Genomic DNA, 20,772 nt, shown 5'->3' with positions numbered 1-20,772 from the left:
TACAAATAGAATAATTCAAATTAGAGTTAAAAGTGTGGGATGCATTTTGCTTCACTTTCATAACCTTCTGCACATAGGTAGTTGCCAATAGAATGATTGTAATATTTACTATATCAAGCATCCCACGCTTTTAACTCTAATTTGAATTATTCTATTTGTATCTTAATTTTTGTTATAATTCTGTTCTGAGGTAGTTGACTATGACTGATCGTTCGATTTGCTATTACTTCATTAGGAGCATTCCATGGTTCGTACGGGACAGATCGTACGAATTTTTTAGTTTACAACCTTAATTATAGACAAACCATAACTTTTTAAAACGAGTTATTTAGTGCACTAATACTGTGTGGTAGTTTTCTAAACGAAACCTATAAACGTGCTTTAAAATATTCGCATATCTTTGCAAAATCAAAAAAAAAAAATTATATGTTCGTACGGGACAGCTCCAGTCTACCACTACTCTGAGTTATAGTGAATTAAGTGAAATTTCAGCGAAACTAATAATATTAACAAGAAAACGAAAATGACATTTGATTGTGATTGTATTAGAGTTTATTAACACAACAAAAACATTTAAAACATATTATATTTAGTTTAAATGACTTATAGTGCAAAAATGAAAATGTTCGTACGGGACGCGTACGAAATTCAGCTCTTAAATTTTGATTTTAACGTTCTCTAAAGGGAAAATTTGATGCTGTTGTTATCTTGAGCATGGCTTTTACATGTAACTTCGCGCCCATTTGCTAATATTTCGTGAAATTTGGATATTCCGGGTATAGGCTTGGACGATTCCCAGGGACGAACATCCCGAATTTTGTCAGCTATTTCGGATGCAGAAATATAAAAAATGGATGTTGAAGGAACTAATGTGGCAGCAACTTTTGCGAAATCATTCGCGTTTTGGACAACAGTATTGCTTCCTTGGCTACGGGCTTTTTGATTAACAAGTCTTTTTATATTGCCACCGACTCCGTCTACAACTCCTTTACCATGGGAAGTGGCTAAATACTTCCATTCAAATTGTTTGTTATATCTTTCAGAGAGATATACCAATAACGAGACCATATAACGATTTTTGAATTCAGAAGAAGGACCATCACTCCATATAACTTCTTTAATTCTTTCGCCATGATCTGCTGCAAAAATTTTATCATACAAATATGTCACGAAGGTGAATATACTGTCTTTATCTTTTTGCTTTGTATCAGAGCATATCACAAAAGTTTTACATTGTGCCATGAAAAATGAAGCAGCGGTAAAAAGAGTAACACTTTCCCTGCTCCATAAAGCTGACTGCAGCTCGTTTTGATATGCGCAAGAATAAGACATAGCAAAATCAATTTGAAGTATTCTTGCATGTTCATTATTTTTTCGCTTTGGAATGCTTGTGCTTGTACTCTTTTTATACATATTTATGTGATACATGACATATGGTAAGTCGGATATAAGGTTTTCGTGTAACTCTCCCCAACTTATTTTTTCTGTCTTCAGTTTTACTCGTTGGTCGTCTCCTTTTTTCCATTGCTTATAAATTACATTTTTTTTCCGGGGTCATAAGGTATTACTATTTTACTTCCATTTTTACATGTATCGCACACATTTCTCCAACAGCTTGAATCAAGGGTCGTATCACAGAGAATGTTGCTCCAGTAGGAGCTATTGTAGCTTATTTTCAAACACTTCAATTTTAGAATAAATTTTCTCGTGAATCATACATTTGCACTGTTCTGATGGCGTGTCTTTTAATAACACAACATTTTTCGGTCGTAGTGCACAAAATCTAGAAAACTCTATTTTTATGTTCGGAAACTCTTCCTTAAATATATAAAAAGCTTCTTTTAAAAATAAGGTGAGGTAGTGCTTTTGTAATGTAAGTTTGCCCGGGCATGTATAAGCAATGTTTGGACGAAAGTAAAAATCTTTCACCATTTTGGTGGTTTCGTCATAGTTAATTGGTTCATTTATAGATTTATTCCTGACGTTGTCAATACTAAGTCCAAGTTTTTTTGCCACACCCGCTACAACAGCCTTTTTTTAGTGGGTGAACTGGGTAGACTTCGCATACATTTCTGTACAGCCTTAGCATACGTTTGCTTACATTTGTATGGAAAACATTCAGATTCGCAATCACCAACAATATTTGAACCAGCCTCCCTGTCTTGGGTTTGGATCAACTTTTTGGCTCTTTGGACTCTCGTTTTTTCTTTTTCGTACTTTTTCCTCTTCTGTATTTCTTCCTGGGTCATGGCTTCAGTTTTTCTTTTCCTCCACTGTTTCACTCTTTCTTTTTCGTTGTTTTTGAAATCTGGACCTTTTTTCCGTTTCTCGTCTCTCCATTTTTTATAACGTGATACGCTACGGTTGTTATTATTTTCACTAATTTTCTCCATTTTTTAGTTAAAAGAAAAACTTATATCCGTGTTCGTACGGGACAAAATTTAATGACTGAATATTGAACTTATTTGCGATGCAAACTGAAATCAACGCTTTACAAGTAAAAAGAGCACCAGTAGTTTGCTTTAAATGTAAAGTAATCGAAACAAATAAGCTACTCGGATGAGCAAAAAAATAACTGTACAGTGTTAAGTGCGTTCGTACGGGACATCATCGAACCATTTTTTTAAAAGAGCATATCTGCGTTGTTCATAAATAAACTTTTTTTTAATATTACGTTTCAAAACTTAAAAGTTTGTTCTTTTAACATCAATTATCAGTTTCACGCTATATGTCACACATAATGAGAACTAAGCGCTTAAACTTGACCAAATTTCGATAGAAGAAAATAAAATTTTTATGAGTTGTTTTTGTTGTAAAAAAAAGATACTTCAAACTGAGGTCAAGTAAAAGGTCGATGTTTATAATGAAGATTGATATATTTTAAATACATTAACACTAATATAATCATCCGGAAATGCAATTTGTTCGGCGGTCGAAATTTAATATTTTCCATGGAATGCTCCATTATAGGTCTCTTTGTCATTAAAATTTATTTTCTACTTTTTAGTGTGATTGGTAGGGTTTTACTTATATGTGTTTGCTGTCACCTGTAATAAATTCGCCTTGACTAGATGTGAAACTCTTTTTCTCGTGAGAGCGCTAAAAAATGTGCATTTTTTATAACATTTTCCAATATTGCCTCACCGGTAGAAACATGAATTGGGTATTTTTGAACCAAAGGTCTGGAATTTTTAGTTTCCACACCACCATTGAGGTTAGTATTTAGTGTGCGGTTGCCCAATAGCCTTATATCACTCGTAAAAACCTACATATACTAAAAATAAGCACAATCCGTATGAAATATGTACATAAATAAGCAAAAAATTTAAAAATTTATATGTAAATGAAACTATTTAAAACTGAAATACAAAAGTAATTTAATAATAATAAAGTAATGAACGCGAAAAACATAAGTTATAATTAAAAACATGACTTATTGCGATTTTTTAATATAACACAGAAATTGGGTAACAAAAAAAAATTCTCAAACAACGAACAGAATAAGTTAAAGCAGATTACCTTTAATTTTTGTAAAATATCTCAAACACAAATTGAGTTCCCTTACCTACGCTTTTCAACCATAGAACATTTACGTATATACAAATTTACATAAACCAGCACACAGTTTTCAATAAAATTACATTATGTACATAAGACTAATTAAAAGTAGAAATCGAAAAGGATATAACGAGCTTTGGATTCTACAAACTCACTTAAATTCAAATTATTACATTTCAATTGAATTAATTTTAAGACAAATAATTATAAACATTTCAACACGTCAATTCTCCATTAAGCAAAAACGAACTGTTTTCGTCTGTTATTTTTGGCGCGTTTCTTCTGGCAGTCTGCTATTTCGCCTATCAGCTGTTCAAAATCCCATAATGTCTGAGTGCTGCCAAGTTTTGAAACGTCCTCATGGGCGCGCTCTCTCTCAAAATGAATAAGTTTCACATCTAGTTATCTATGGCGCAGACTGCGCGTTAGCTCTGCCGTTTCTTACTCTTCTACAGAAGATCTACTTCTTCTTCTTCTTAATTGGCGCGATAACCGCTTACGCGATTTTGACCGAGCTTAACAAAGCGCGCCAGTCGTTTCTCTCTCGCGCTAACCGGCGCCAATTGGACACACCAAGTGAAGCCAAGTCCTTCTCCACCTGATCTTTCCAACGCAGAGGAGGCCTTCCTCTTCCTCTGCTACCACCAGCTGGTACCGCATCGAATACTTTCAAAGCCGGAGCGTTTGAATCCATTCGGACGACATGACCCAGCCAACGAAGCCGCTGGATCTTTATTCGCTGCGCTATGTCTATGTCGTCGTAAAGCTCATACAGCTCATCGTTCCATCGCCTGCGATATTCGCCGTTGCCAACGTGCAAAGGTCCCAAAAACCTTACGCAGAATCTTTCTCTCGAACACTCCAAGCGTCGCTTCATCGGATGTTGTCATCGTCCAAGCTTCTGCGCCATAAGTTAGGACGGGCATGATGAGAGTCTTGTAGAGTGTTAGTTTTGTTCGTCGAGAGAGGACTTTACTGCTCAGTTGCCTACTTAGTCCAAAGTAGCACTTGTTGGCAAGAGAGATTCTACGTTGGATTTCAAGGCTGACATTGTTATCGGTGTTAATGCTGGTTCCTAAATAAACGAAGTCTTTTACAACCTCGGAATTATAACTGTCTACAGTGACGTGGGTGCCGATACGCGAGTGCGCCGACTGTTTGTTTGAAGACAGGAGGTACTTCGTTTTGTCCTCGTTCACCACCAAACCCATTCGCTTTGCCTCTTTATCCAGTTTGGAGAAGGCAGAACTAACAGCGCGGTTGTTAAGGCCGATGATATCAATATCATCGGCATACGCCAACAATTGTACGCTCTTATAAAATATTGTGCCTGAGCGATTAAGTTCTGCGGCTCGTACGATGCTCTCCAACATCAGGTTAAAGAAGTCACACGACAGCGAGTCAACCTGTCTGAAACCTCGTTTGGTATCAAACGGCTCGGAGAGGTCCTTCCCAATTCTGACGGCGCTGCTGGTGTTGAGCAACGTCATCTTGCATAGCCGTATTAGTTTTGCGGGGATACCAAATTCAGACATAGCGGCATACAGGTAACTCCTTTCCGTACTGTCGAATGCAGCTTTGAAGTCGACGAAAAGATGGTGTGTGTCGATTCTCCTTTCATGGGTCTTTTCCAAGATTTGGCGTATTGTGAATATTTGGTCGATGGTAGACTTTCCAGGTCTGAAGCCACACTGATAAGGTCCAATCAGCTGGTTGACGGTGGGCTTCAGCCTTTCACACAATACGCTCGCTAGAACCTTATAGGCGATATTTAGAAGACTAATCCCGCGGTAATTGGCACAAATTGCAGGATCACCCTTCTTATGGATTGGGCAGAGCATACTTAAATTCCAATCGGCAGGCATGCTTTCATCCGACCACATTTTGCATAGGAGCTGATGCATGCACCTTACCAGCTCCTCGCCGCCATGTTTGAATAGCTCAGCCGGCAGTCCGTCGGCGCCCGCGGCTTTGTTGTTCTTTAGCCGCGTTATCGCTATTCTCACCTCGTCATGGTCAGGTAACGGAACGACAATTCCGTCGTAAACGATTGGGGTATCGGGATCTTCACATTCTCTATGACATGCGCAGCTGTCACCGTTTAACAGGTTCGAGAAGTGTTCCCTCCATAATTTTAGATTGCTCTGTACGTCAGTCACCAGATCGCCGTCTTTGTTCTTACAGGACAACGCCCCGGTCTTAAAACCTTCTGTAAGCCGCCGAACTTTCTGGTAGAATTTTCGGGCGTTGTTCCTATTGGCCAGCATCTCAAGCTCCTCGCACTCACGTATTTCGGCCTCTCGTTTCTTCTGTCGGATAATACGTCTCTCTTCCTTTTTCAGCTCTCTGTAGCGATCCCACATGGCTCGCGTTGCGCCCGATCGCAGCGTGGCTCTATAGGCGGCATCTTTTCTTTCGGCGGCAGCATGACATTCCTCGTCGTACCAATTGTTTTTTCGGGCTCGCCGGAATCCGATTTCTTCTTCGGCGGCGGTACGTAGGGAACGAGAAATGTTGCTCCATTGCTCGCGCATGCCGGTGTGTTGGGCAGTGCTCTCCGAGAGCAGGAGTGAGAGTCGAGTGGCGAATCTTCTGGCTGTCTGTTGTGATTGCAGCTTTTCGATGTCGAACATTCTTTGCGTAGGTAGATGTACGTTTTTTGCTGCACAGAGGCGTGTGCGCAGTTTGGCTGCAACAAGGTAATGTTGTCGATGTTGGCTCCTCGGATCGTACGTACATCTAATACACTAGAAGCGTGTCTTCCATCTATCACAACATGATCGATCTGGTTTCGCGTTTTTCGATCAGGAGACAGCCAGGTAGCTTGGTGTATCTTTTTATGCTGGAATCTGGTGCTGCAGACTACCATGTTTCGGGCCCCGGCGAAGTCGATCAGCCTCTGTCCGTTACCGGATGTTTCGTTGTGCAGGCTGAATTTTCCGACTGTGGGACCAAAAATTCCCTCCTTGCCCACCCTGGCGTTGAAGTCGCCAAGCACGATTTTAATGTCGTGGCGGGGGCAGCGCTCATAGGAACGTTCCAAGCGCTCATAGAAGGAATCCTTGGTCGCATCGTCCTTCTCTTCCGTCGGGGCGTGGGCGCAAATTAGCGAGATGTTAAAAAATCGCGCTTTGATGCGGATTATTGCGAGACGCTCGTCCACCGGAGTGAACGACAGTACTTGGCGACGAAGTCTCTCTCCCACAACAAATCCGACACCGAATTTGCGCTCCTTTACATGGCAGCTGTAGTAGAAGTCGCAAGGTCCTATGTTTTTCTTACCTTGCCCCGTCCATCGCATCTCTTGGATGGCAGTGATGTCAGCCTTTACTCTCACGAGGACATCAACCAGCCGGGCAGAGGCACCTTCCCCATTAAGGGACCGGACATTCCAGGTGCATGCCCTCAAATCGTATTCCTTATTTCGTTTGCAGGGGTCGTCATCAGTGTTGGAAGTTCTCATCCGAGGCTCTGTTGCTGTTTTCATTGGGGGGGCTTTTTAAGTGGCGGGTCCCAAACCCAGCGCACAACCAGCTATGCTGGGATGCTTCGCCTTCTCACTTTAGCTCACTCCCGGACGGGTGTTCGGAAGCTAACCAGAGGATACGTGGGCTAATCCCGGACGTTGTGAGCTGCTTGGACCATATGTAGAAGAATCGTCCTGGCCACTCCCAAGTGAATGGCGATCAGTAACTTTCCCCACTTGCGTGGACTTCTACACATGGAACCATCCACCAGAAGATCTACTACCGTGGGCAAAAAGTAAGGTGAATTTATTTGTCAAAAATTCGCTGGATTAAAATTTCGCTGTAGTTATTTTTTTCATGAGTTGGCAGCACTGTTAATAACATCTGGGCCAACATTCATGTGAATGTCATTATCAGTAATATATTTACGCTTGTGTTTACCAAACGACCAAGAGTGCATTTTTCGATTTTTACAATGTCTGATTTGATTGAGCAGAGAAGTGCCATTAAATTTTGTTTGCGGAATGAAATTTCGGCTGCGGAAACGTTTAAAATGTTGCAGAAGGCATTTGGTGATTCGACCATGTCGCAGAAAAATGTTTATAAGTGGTACAAAGACTTCAAAGAGGGTCGAGAACGTGTTGATGACTTGGAGCGCTCCGGACGACCACCGACGTCAACAGATGACCAACACATCAATAAAGTGAAGGAGTTAGTGCTCAAAAATCGTCGGTTGACTGTTAAAGACCTTACTAATATGATCGGAATATCAGAAGGATCTGTGAAAACTATTTTGAAAGACCATTTGGGCCTACGAAAAGTCAAATCTCGTTTGGTACCGAAAACTCTCAATCTCTTGGAAAAAAGTCGTCGCGTTGATGTGTGTGAAACAATGCTTTCAGACTATCAGGACAAGCTCAAATGCATCAATACGGGAGATGAGACTTGGATTTATGCTTACCACCCTGAAACAACCGACCAATCAAGTGAATATCGTGCTAAAGGCGAGGCCAGACCGAAAAGAACACGTCAAAGTCGTTCAAAAATAAAGGTCATGATGACAGTTTTTTTCGATTTTCGTGGTGTGGTGCACTATGAAGTCCTTCCAAACTGTTAATAAGGAATGTTATTTGAGCGTAATGCTTCGTTTACGTGAAGCAATTCGTCTACCAGAATTATGGGCCAACAACTCTCGGTTTTTGCATCACGATAATGCACCGTCTCACATTGCACTCGTTCTTTGTGACCATTTCGCCAAAAATTCCACGCATATCGTTCCGCAACCACCATATTCGCCTGATTTGGGTCCGTGTGACTTCTGGCTATTCCCAAAACTCAACAGACCACTCCGGGGAACGCGTTTCGAGTCGATTGAGGAGATAAAAGCTGAATCGAAGAAGGTGCTGATGGCTATACCGGAAATGGACTATTTGGCATGTTTCGGGGATTGGAAAAATCGTTGGCATAAGTGTATTTCATCGAGAGGGGATTATCTTGAAGGGGATGAAATTGATTTAGAAGAATAAATAAAGATTTTTCATTTTACAACCAAATTCACCTTACTTTTTGCCCACAGATAAAAAAAGAAAATATTAATCCTGGCAATCCTAATAAGGATAATGGAAAACGTTTATCAAATTATTGCATTGTCATCGGTCCTTGATAGGTGTGCACAATTCCAAGTCGATCAGATTTTTAGAAGCCAGTGAAAATTTAGCTCAAAGATTCCGTTACATACATACATACATATGTAGGTACATACATACAGCCCGAGCTAATAAAAGTGTGTTAAAAACCAAACAGATTTCGTTAAAGTAATGTTAAATCTAGGAATTAATAGAAGGAATAAGCAATATAACTTTTTTTGACAAAATGACGGTTTCTCAAAAAAAAAACAAATAAATTTTTGACCAAAATTACGGCCTTAAATGGTTAAAAAAAATTTTTTTTCGGTGAGAAAAATCTTCTATTAATTACTACAAAATTTATTTACAAAGCTCGTGTTTAAATTTGAGACTAATTGGTTTAGCTGTTTTCGAGTAATGTTGGTCACTGACTTTGAAAACACCATTTTGAGAAAAACGCGTTTAAAGTTTGAAAAGCACTGTACATAGTATAAAAATTCCCTAAAAACGCCTCCTAATTTTTTATAACCCCTTAAATAAAGATACTTACTAGGTAAACACACATTTCCACGTAATGCCCACACACTAAATTTTTGATTTCTTTCAATAAAATGGCCAATCGATACAGAAAATTGAATGAATTTGGCAATTCATGTGATGATAGATTTGAAATCATATATTGCCAACATCTGTGAAACAATGGCCTGTCGATTTGTATGCCTGACAGCCGACTGATATACAGTGGTCACACAATTTATTCATAAACTCACAGTTTATAAACAGATATGCCTGATACTCTTAGGACGATTTATACAAAAGAACAAAATTTGGGCATATTCGTAAAAAATTATATTTAATGAACAAAAACTTTCAAATTCATTTCTGGAACTAGAGAACTTAAGGCAATAACGAAATAGGGCACAATTTCATGCAAAAATATTAAAAGTCTGCCTCATTTATGTAGTATAGTATCTTCTTTCTGTTAATATCTGAAATGTAGGGCTTGCGGCATGCACTCTACTATGATAAACAGCGTTTTGCAGACAATTACCGACTGTTTATGGGCTTACTTTTTTATGCAAAAACTCTTGAATATTTAGGCATAGTATCGTGGAGGTTATTTTTGGATTTTGCGCGACTGATGCGTTCCTCACGTGAAGTCAATATTTTTTGCCTTCCAGCTTGATGATGATTAGCTTCCAATTTACCAGTATTAACGTAATTAGCAATAACAATTTGCACCGTAGAATGCGATTTGTCAATTTCTTTGCCGATTTCGCGCAGAGACTTGTTTTCCAAGTACAATTTAATCAATTCTACGCATTTCTAATGCTAAATCCGAGCCTGGTCCCATTCAATCGAGATATTACGCGCAACTGAAACTGAATCGGCGATAAAAACTAAGAAAAACCAATCTTATTTCGTTTTCAGCAATATTAGTAAAAACACGAACGGTTTTGACTGTTACATTTGCAGCAACAATATCATGAGCTGAAAGTATACGAATAAATGTTTTGCAGCAAAAAACGGGAGTTTTGTTTGCAGCAATTCATTAGGAATGTAACATTCTTACCGTGACCCAAAAAAAAAAATATATATTGTCACAGCAAATATTTTGCGTAAAGCTAAAGTTTAGTACGTTCTACGCAGGGTGTACGAATAATTGTGTGACCACTGTATTTTTGTGTCGCTCAGTTTGTGCACTTCCCTTTTTTCTTTTCAAAAAGCACCAAAACTTGGAAAAAGCCGTTTTACCACACAAAACACACTAAATTTTAATAAATCAAATAATACAATTTTTCGGAACAATTTGTATTTAACAAATATTCCAATACATCTTTTTGTTGTGAAGAAGAATATTGAGCACACATATTTATTTATGTCAATTATTCTCCCAAAGGTATACTTAAGTTATCAACTATTAAAAGGTCTTAAAATAAAGTTTATCAATTCTTTTGCAATCGAATGCTCTTCGTCGGCATCTGGGCTTTTGTGGTAGATAAACTCTGCAAAACAGATTAAGAATAATATCGCTGAAGAGATCAGCACAATGCAACCGGTGGCACAAAATACGTTGTACCTACAGCCACTACAAAATGAAAAAAAAAAAACAGATATTAATCTAACACTGTGAAAATAGTTTCTGAACTCTTTATTATAACAAAAATATACAACAAAAAAATCTTGCTTACCAACACATAACACTTGCAATTGTTTATACCGATGCACAAAGGACACTGCAGAACTTTTTTGGTTTCTTATTTTGCTTATGAATATGATTTGCTTTTTCGTTTTTGTATATCTTTTACAACACATTTTTGACAAAAATGTATTTACGTTTTTTCAAAGCACTAAATACTTTTTAGCAGTGTTGATTTTGTATGTACTTAAATAAAGTTTTGGCGCGCTCCAATAGGAATAAAGGGGAATAAATATAATGTAAATTAATAATAAAATATTAGTTTGCGGGAAAAAAATTCATTTTTTCCTCGGTAGATTCATAAAAGATTCTTTTCCTGCGTTTTTTTTTGTTCCACCCAGATGTGAGTTATAGGATGTTAACAATGAAAGTCAACAAAGAGAAAATTCGGTACATGTTTCAGTTTTTCTTTGATAAACGCGAAAATGCAAGCCAGGCCGTTGCAATTGTGAATGGTGCCGATACTGTAACGGCTAATTACGTGCAATTTGGTTTTGTCGATTCCGTTCAAGTATTTTTGAAAATAGTAGGTAAATAATTTTCAAAATACTTTTCAAGTGAAATTGAAAGCCTTTGTACTATACTTAAGGTTAAATAAAAAGATGATACTAATGCAAATTCATTTTTTATTTATTTCTATCAAATATGTACTTCGTTAATGGTCACTTGTTGCATTTATCACATAAAATGCTTAATTAGCAAAGAATACAAAAGTAAATCAAATAAAATCCAAGATCACTTATAAAATAAAAAAAATCTCCTCTGAATACTTGAAACTAAAATTCAAATATGTACGTTCGCTGATTCGATCCCAGATTTATGCGACTGTTTTAATGGTCCACCCAAGAATAATAGAAACAGGATTGTGCCCATCAGAGAGGGAGTGACGTCGCATTAGTTGAGTTATGCAGTGTTGCCAGCTCTTCGCAATAATTTTAGTGTTTTTATACCCAAAATGTTTGGTGTTTGTTTCTTTGTTTTTAATTTAAAGCTACCGAAACTGTAAGTTAAAAAAAACTGTGTTATTAAACAAAAGAATGTTAAAAAAAGTCACTCTGAGAAGATTTTAGTGTTAATGAAAATTTGTTGGTTCTTATAAAATTTGATATTTTAAAAGTGAAAATTTTATATTTTGCCCCTTTTAAGTTAATGCAAGAATATTAAATGTTCTTCTCTCAACACTTCTTAACATTGAACACCTTTTTACACATTTTAAAAAGCGTTTGAATTTACTGAATGCGAATTAAAACCATAGAGGTGTAAACGTTTCTTCCGGTCATCAATCCTTAGTGGGACATAGGGCATCAAGAGGAGTATTTATAGTAAAAATAAGCAACAAAATACCAGAAAAAAATTTAGATCAAGCAAGGTGTTCCGCAGGGTAGTGTCCTTTCACCCTTGCTGTTCACCATCTATCTATCGAAGCTCTTCCAACCACCAGAGGGAGTTGCCCTGCACGACTGCACGATAATGGCTTCGGGCAATGACATTGATGGCCTGTGCGCCAAAGTGAACGTCTACCTCAACTTTTCCCCACGAACGCCATGGCGTTCCTCTTCAGCACCTGGATAAAGGAGGTCAAACTGCAACTCAAGTTAAAAGTCAATGACACACCCAGTCCCACTGTTAACAATCCCAAAATTTTGGGTGTACCCTCTGGCAGTTTACTCTCCTTCTCTGCGCATCCAACCGCAATTGCCACTAAAGTCCAAAATCGCAACAAGTTCCTCAAATCGCTTACCGGCATTACTTGTGGCAAAAACAAAGAATTGTTGCTATCGACATTTAAGGCAATTGGCCAGTCGTTCTAAAGTACGCTGCACCTGTCTGGTTGCCTGGCACGCAGTGGATAAAGTTCTAGACTTGCCAAAAGACTGCTATTCGGACAGCGACGGGTTGCCTCCTGATGTCCCCTCTTCAACGTCTTCACAACGAGGCTCAGATGTTCCCGGTAAAGGAGCACAATAAACTGCTCAGCAAGCAGCTTCTGTTAAGATGCTACCGCAGGTTCAACCCTTGCAGGCACCTGCTTGAGCCAAAGCCGCCTCCCAGGCACGTCAGGAGACACCTCCTCAATTACGCCGACGAGATCCAGGACACACGAACAGACATCTACTGGACCAGACAGTGTTTAGACAGACAATAAACGACATTCATCAGGAGACCACCACGACCTTCTTAAGCTCCCAGCCACCGAATACCGTAATCGGAGTCCAACCACCACCTACATCAGATGAAGAGCTCCAGCTTCCTTGTGAGACCCGCGTATTCTTGGCACAATTACGTTCTGGATACTGTAACAGGCTAAACTCTTACCTATCCCGAATCGACCCCGACATTCTAAACATATGTCCAGTATGTGAACGGCTTATTTGCTACTGCTAATATCGCTAATTGGCAGAATGCACTAAACCTTACAAAGGTGCTCGCATTCCAACAATGCCGATCGTGTGAGCTTAAAGCGTTATTCTGGCATTAAATGATTCAAACCTTACTTAAGAGAAATTTCAACTCAGTTTGCCGATCGCGCTGTCAAACCATAGTTATCATACATCGATAGTTCTCATGCTTCTAATAAAAGACCTGAAACATTTGTAGGCGCCTTGATTAGACATAATAAACATCCCCTCGTTTATCGCTAAACAATTGTAAATAAAATAAAAATAGTTTGCGAAATAAAAAACAAAAGTGAAGTATTTATGCCCCTGGCCAATAAAACAAATTTAGACAAGATTAACTAAAGGCTTTACGCACTACAAAATTATTATTTATTTTTATCAAACAGTTGCCGATGTGCATGCATACATATAAAAATATTACATTTGTATTGGTTTCTATACAAAAAATTACGAACAACCTGCATACACTGACGGCCAAAATTCGCGTTGATTGATTACTTATAATTATTTTTTTAATAACGCTGCTCCACATTTTCTTTCACATATTGTAAAAAAATTTAAAGAAAGTTCATAACACAGTCAACAAAAACCAAAAAAAAAAAGAAGAAAACTCAAAAATCAACGCAAATTAAAAAAAAATTCTGACTAAACAGTTAGAAATTTTGATAAAAAACAAATGTTTTAGCATTGATTTACTAAATTAAAGAAAATTCCTCTAATTAATGTTAGAGTAAATTAAATACTGTTTAATCTTGTTTTTGGAAGTAATCCTTAAATGTTAGCGGCGCAGCAGTGATGGCCTCCCTTAAAAGTTTTTGTTGATCGTCGCTGGAACTATTCTTGTGGTAAAATACTGTGAAGTACACGATCAGTCCGATAACGACAATTAGTCCAAAGAGTGAACATAAAATCCCTAGGACCATTTTTAGCGCGCATTGGCAGCAACTGTAAATGATAAAATAAAAAAACCTATTATATAATTTATTTTTATATAATATTTTACATGTTTTTTTTTTTTGTAATTAATATGAGAGGTAATTTTGTGAGTTGAACACAATTCTGGGGACCAAAAGTGGCCATCAGGTCAGGCCAGTAAAACACCGAAAGGAGAGCAGACTCATGGCGAAAAAACAAAGAAAAGGAATTTTGTAGGTTTATGCAATCGCTTTAGAAAGTAAGAAACTCTATAGACCAATTATTTAAGATATTTTATTTATTCTATCTACTTAGTCTGGCCATAAATTCTGCGACAAATTTTACTATGCATTACGGACTTAACTAGTAACACAACTTATGGCAGGACTAAGTAAAGTCTAACTTAATTAAGTTTCAATTTTTTATAATATTTGTTCCTCTTTGCCGTTGTAGTGATTTCCAATAAATCCACAAAAATTAAATTACACATATGGCAGATTAGCTGCAAAATTAACAATCAGCTGTCAAGACTGTTCTCAAAGGTTTTTCTTTATAAAATTTGGTTTGGTGGAATATTTTATTATTTTTGGTTTGTTTAATTATTATTAATGATTTTTGTAGTGTGAAATGTCACCTTCACAATGAGTATAAACTTTAAATTGTTTGATATATACAGGGTTGGCCATATTAAACTGACCCATGTGATTATTAAAAAAATATGGAAAAAGAAACATTTTTTTGTGTTTTATTGTGAAAAACATTTAATTTAGTTCAAGGAGATTCGTTTACATCACTTTTTGAATATGATATCGCGCAAGTGGTCGCCCTTAGCTCGTATAGCGTAATGTGCCCGTTTTTCGGCGTTTTCCATAGTTTTGGCCAGCGTCTCGGCCGATATGGCGGCTATTTCCCGTCGGATATTGGCCTTAAGCGCGCCTAGTGTCTTTGGCTTGTTGACGTAAACCTTAGATTTCAAATAGCCCCAAAGAAAAAAGTCCGGTGGCGTCAAATCCGGTGATCGTGGCGGCCAGTCAAAATCGCCGCTTTTTGATATCAAACGGCCAGGGAACAAAGTCTTCAATAAGTTGACGGTGGCTCGTGCTGTGTGTGGTGGTGCGCCATCTTGCTGAAACCAGAAGTGCTCCATACCATTTTCACGAACAATCGGCATCACAAAATCGGTTATCATGGCCCGATAACGCTCTTGATTGACGGTCAATGGTTGGTGTTGACCATTTTCAAAGAAGAACGGCCCAATGACCATATCAGCGCAAAATGCCACACCAGACTGTAACTTTTTGGTCGTGGAGAGGTACCTCTTCAATAATTTGAGGGTTTTCAGTGGCGTAGAAACGGCAATTTTGCTTATTTACGGTTCCGTTCAAGGAGAAATGGGCCTCATCACTCATAATGATTTGATGACGTTGCGTTTTTACAATCGAGAAGGAATTTTGAATGTACAGCTGAACAATTTCAGCGCGTTCTATTGGGGTGTACTGTTTCATGGTATAAATCTCCTTCGACTGACGCTTCCAACGCGGTATGTCATTAGCTGATCTGAAATTACAGTAAAAAGTTATAGGGTTACTCAATGGGTCAGTTTAATATGGCCAACCCTGTACTTTACGAGATATCGATCACTACAACCATCTACCTAATGGATTTTTTTTTTCCTAATATAAAAATACTTAGTAAGAACTTAAAATGTATGCAAGTAAAAAAAGTACATATTTCTGTGCACCTATTGTTTATCGGTGCTTCATTAATTACTCGAACAGTCATATGCGCTTAACAGTAAAAACGTTATCAACAATTTATAGCTTTCATACGTCTCAGCCATGTTGAGGAGTCGGCTTTTGGGTTTTCACATGTTTTTCGATTGCCAAGTATTTAGTGGGCTATTCAATATAAAATGTATATTTCCAAGTGCTTTTATTGCAAGTGTTTCCAGGCTTGTAATGCAAGTGTCAATTTCACGAGCAGATGCATGTATGTATGTAATGCGTTTATATTTGCATAAGAGTTCGCGAATTTGAAGCGTAAAGCACAAATATTTATTGGTAAACAACTATGAGTAGTAGAGTTTGAATGGGACGAATATACATACGTTGGCATACCCTGTAGATGTCCTGGTAGAAAATGTTATTGACCTATACCAATTTAGGGTAACGTTCGAGTATATTTCAATTAGTCAAGACCTTGAGCTAGAAAGTAACAACTACAACAAATATGTAGGGGGATTGTAAGTTATTTTATGCGCCATTTCTATTCGCCTTTGACACCGGCTTAGCAATTTTTCAATTTAAATCATCGTAAGCAAAAGGAGTCACTGAAGGTTCTTGACCTCAATATTCCTTTCATAATAACACAAATGTGTAGGTAAGTGCTTATACCTCTGAAATTCCTGCCTTCACTTCAATATTCATTTTATTACTAATATATTTATATGTACTTGTGTGTGGTTATTAGCATTATTTGGCATTTAACGACAACTAAGGTGCAAATAGTGGTGCCGCTCCTTCGCAATAAGCTGTTCTGACCAAACATATGGACATCACTGTTAACGATTATAGGTGCTGCACCATAGCGCCATAGCCATAACCGTAACCGTATGTAACTATTGAATATTGATTTTTCCCCGTAACTGCAAGCAACTGTGAATAACTTTACATTTGTTTGGAATTTGCAAAAAAAATTTGAATTTTAGAAATGAGCGACGAAAAATTAATTGACTTAGTGGAAAATTATCCGTATTTTAATGTTGTCTTAATTCTTGTTGTTGTTGTTGTTGTTGGTGTTATAGCAGTAAAAACATTCCCCATACATGTACGGGGAGTGCTGCTGGAGTGACAGTCCTTGGCCGGATATATAGTAAATCCGGGTCGTTACGGTAACGTAGAACCGACTGTCGGGGGAACGGTCTTAACTCTTTTTCAATATCAGTTGTTCATGATTACGGCATGACTAATCGAAAAATGATGTAATGTTGCAGCTGTGGTTATAGTTACGGTTTTGGGTTTATGGCTACGGCCCCACTAATTGCAGCTTTACTGCTGAATCTAAATCTTTAAATAAAGACGTTATTTTCTCTCCTTAACTTTTATTTCGTGTAATGCCGTTTCGCTCTTAGAGCAATAAATTTTAATTAACCACTGGGAAACCTTCATGTTTCCTACTTTTCTATACTGAAAATGTCAAACTAAATTATGCCAAACATAATTATGCTCGCCTTGTACTTATTGAGCGGACTATTAATGAATTTAATCAGACATCGAATTCTACCGACCCTGATTTTTATTTCACTAAATCAATATTGCTAAAACTTACTCTAAACTCAACGCTCTCGGTTATGAATTTTGTTAAATAGTCTGTGAGCGATTATTGCTTAATAAATTTAATATAATTAATAATTCAATACATTTATTGAGTTGTGGTACTAAAATACAAATTCGGTTGTCATTAAAATTTTTCTAGATTAAATTTTTTTTATTAGGGAATAAAAAACTGAATTATTTTCTATTATTCAAGTGGAATGGCCCCATGGACAACATCAAATATTTATTCGCTCTGTTAATTAACTTACTCTTCGTCTTGGCCATACAATTATCACCCTCTCCCACCTGCTTCATGGCGCTGAACCTTGGGGATGCCTGTTTTGCAACCTTTCACTCAGCTTGAATCATCTTTTGTCTTCCTGTTTTGCACTCCAACACCAGAGACATTATTACATTGGTAATCCAGATCCTATTCAGTTACTAATACCTGACAAACTGACCTCCTTCGACGTATCTAATATTGTTGTTATTCATTATGTCAGTCGAAAGCCTCTGCTGGTGATGCCGTTATTTGTAAGTTTATATAATAATTGTAAAGTTATGTAAACTTTTATGAAATTAAAATTAAAAAAAATAAATAGATCAATAGTGATCATAGTATAACATAATGTTCCTTTGCGACTAGACCCCGACTAGACCCCGACTATTCCACAATTTATCTCCGTGAAGTCTCCGACTAGAGCCCGACTACTCCCCGACTATTCCCTGACTTACCTCCGTTTAGTCTCCGACTAGTTCCCAACTAAGCTCCGCCCCAACTAATCTGCGCCTAGTCCCCGACTAATCTCATTGCCATCAAAATTTCCAACTATTCTATTTGTTTGTTACCAAAATTTTTCGTTATGTACAAGAGATCTTTATCAAAACAGCCAGCTTTGCCAAAAGCACACCCACACATGCACACTCATTTGCGTTGTCAATTGAATACGCTGTGCCTGCTCTTGTGATCCCAAGATTAACTTGACAAACACTTGTCGCAGTTTTCGTGTTGTACCACTTCCGACTCCGCTATCTGATGTCGATGAGCCTTGGCTTCTGCCGACACTTGAGCGAATATCCTCACTCGGCTGCAATTATTGCGGCTCTCCGTTTTTTGAAATGGGTATTTGCGTTTTAAACCTTCTGCCAGGTGGCTTGAAGATTTCCTGAAGGGTTAACTGTTCCCTTTAGACATGCATTCACACAGACGGCATGTTAGGCATTTTAGCGGTATGTTTTCTTCTTCGCTGAAACTTCGGAGCCGTGGAGTCGTTACTTCCAGCACCCCTCAGTGAGAGATGTCCGTGCGGGGTCGTGACTAGGGGCCACTGTGTTATCATGCCCGTCAACTCTGTATGAGAGATGCCCTTGTGGGCATATTTTATTTAATTTTATTTTTTTATTTCTTTTTATTTAATTTTATTTTTTTAAATTTTTTTTTTATTATTACTTTTATTTTTTTTTATTTATTTTATTTATTAATTTAATTTAACTTTTTTATTTTTTATTGTTTTTATTTTATTTTACCACACTTCATTTCACTTTATTTAATTTTTTTTTATTTTAATTTATTTAATCTTACTTTTTCATTTGTTTTTATTTTTTTTTATTTTTTTTTTATCTTATTTTTTTATATTTCATTTTATTTTATTTTTATTTATTTTTTTTTATTTATTAATTTAATTTAACTTCTTTATTTTTTATTGTTTTTATTTTACGACACTTTATTTTACTTCATTTAATTTCCGGACATATTTTTCATCTTTTTAAATTTTTTATTTCATGTTACTTAATTTATTTTATTTTATATCATTGCATTGTATTCAATTTAATTTTATAATATTTCTCGTTGTCTAACCTCTCTATTTTTCATCTACTTACATTCCCCTTATATGTATTTAGTACAAGGACTTATACACTGCTATCAATGATTGATCTATCAAAAATATATGATACATAAATATGTATGTACATATGTAAGTACATAAATATTACACAACTTCATGAAAAGCTCCCTTGTCCTCGTAAAATCTGAAGGCAATACTCAGATGGCACAGATATTTATTGTATTTTTATATTATAATTAAAAAAACAAAATATCTACAAACGCTTACCAACACACAACCTTTCCTGGACATTTTATACACTCCCACAAGGCGCCGCACATCTTGTCTGTTTTTGTTTATTAAATATAATATTTCCAGTAACTTCAAAAAGCTCAATCAAAATTATTATTTGATATTATTGAAGCCGTAATTGTGAAACGAGAACAAGTTGCTTAAAGTATAAATTTTTCTTCCTTTTCGTTCGTTCGATAATTGTAAATCGTTTTCAGTGATTGACGAAGTTGTTAATGAGTTATTTTTTTTGTTTTAACGCGCGCAAAATCCACGTAATGTCGTTAGCAATCACGAATCGCAAGTGGCGTGTGAATCAAGTACTTTTTGCTATAGTACCTACACGCAGAACGGTGTGATACACAACAAAAAACTATTAAATTTTATATTGAGTTTTGCTTTCATGTTCTAGCTGGGTTGAGTTGTAAGGGAGTATTCTAATCATTTGACAGTTTTGACAATTTTTATTTTATAGTATTTTTTCATATTTGCTCTGCATAAATTTAACCCATTTACAGAACGTGGGGCCTTTATAGAAATTTTTATGCGAAAATTTATGGGACATTCACCCACACGACGCCCACCCACGAATCATATATGCGAGAAACATATCCACCTCGTATGCATTACATCTGTTTTCTTGACAATTAAAATTCCATTCACAAATGAATAAATGGTTGCTTGAAAGCGAGCAACGTTTCCGAAACACTCTCCTCCTTGTCTAAATACACACCTCCACGTAGAAGTGGATGTGGACGCAAAGTGGTTAAATTTGAATTGCATCTGTGAAAACATAACCGGAAATTGTTGGTCCTCAATAAAACTGAAAGTATCAAAAAACACAAAAAAAAAAATGTGTGCCTGTTAGTTTTTTTGATAAAAAACTACATATTTAAAAAACGTACAATTTACATGTTTGTTTTTTTAGAAAATTTTCTGAAGTAATTAAATATAAAAAATCCTTAGTGAAAAAGCATATTATCTATATTTTACTTTTTAGTTTATGACATATATCATATATATATATTTTTTTAACATTTATAAGCCCTTCTCTACCATCCACCCAAAGCACATTTGCATATAAAAACATTTTCTCTACAAGGGTTAACTGATAAGTTCTAATTATCGCTTTCGCGGTGAGCTGATAAACAGAGAAATAATTGTGAGGGCTGACTCA

The 20,772-nt window shown here is 36.9% G+C and overlaps 1 protein-coding gene across 1 annotated transcript; it reads right to left on the bottom strand.

The window, feature by feature from the left end:
* Positions 1-13,579: 13,579 nt before the first annotated feature.
* On the bottom strand, positions 13,580-20,393 carry LOC128861134 (protein midgut expression 1). The gene is made up of 2 exons (XM_054099053.1): positions 19,593-20,393; positions 13,580-14,194 (listed from the first exon to the last, which is right to left on the bottom strand). The coding sequence occupies exons 1-2, from the start codon at positions 19,643-19,645 to the stop codon at positions 13,996-13,998; spliced, it is 252 nt and encodes an 83-aa protein (XP_053955028.1). The 5' UTR covers positions 19,646-20,393; the 3' UTR covers positions 13,580-13,995.
* Positions 20,394-20,772: the final 379 nt, after the last annotated feature.

The sequence above is a fragment of the Anastrepha ludens genome, chromosome 4 (assembly GCF_028408465.1).
Source record: "Anastrepha ludens isolate Willacy chromosome 4, idAnaLude1.1, whole genome shotgun sequence".
Lineage (NCBI taxonomy): Eukaryota > Metazoa > Arthropoda > Insecta > Diptera > Tephritidae > Anastrepha > Anastrepha ludens.
Note: the sequence above shows the minus strand (reverse complement) of the source record. Positions and strands in the feature narration are given on the sequence as shown.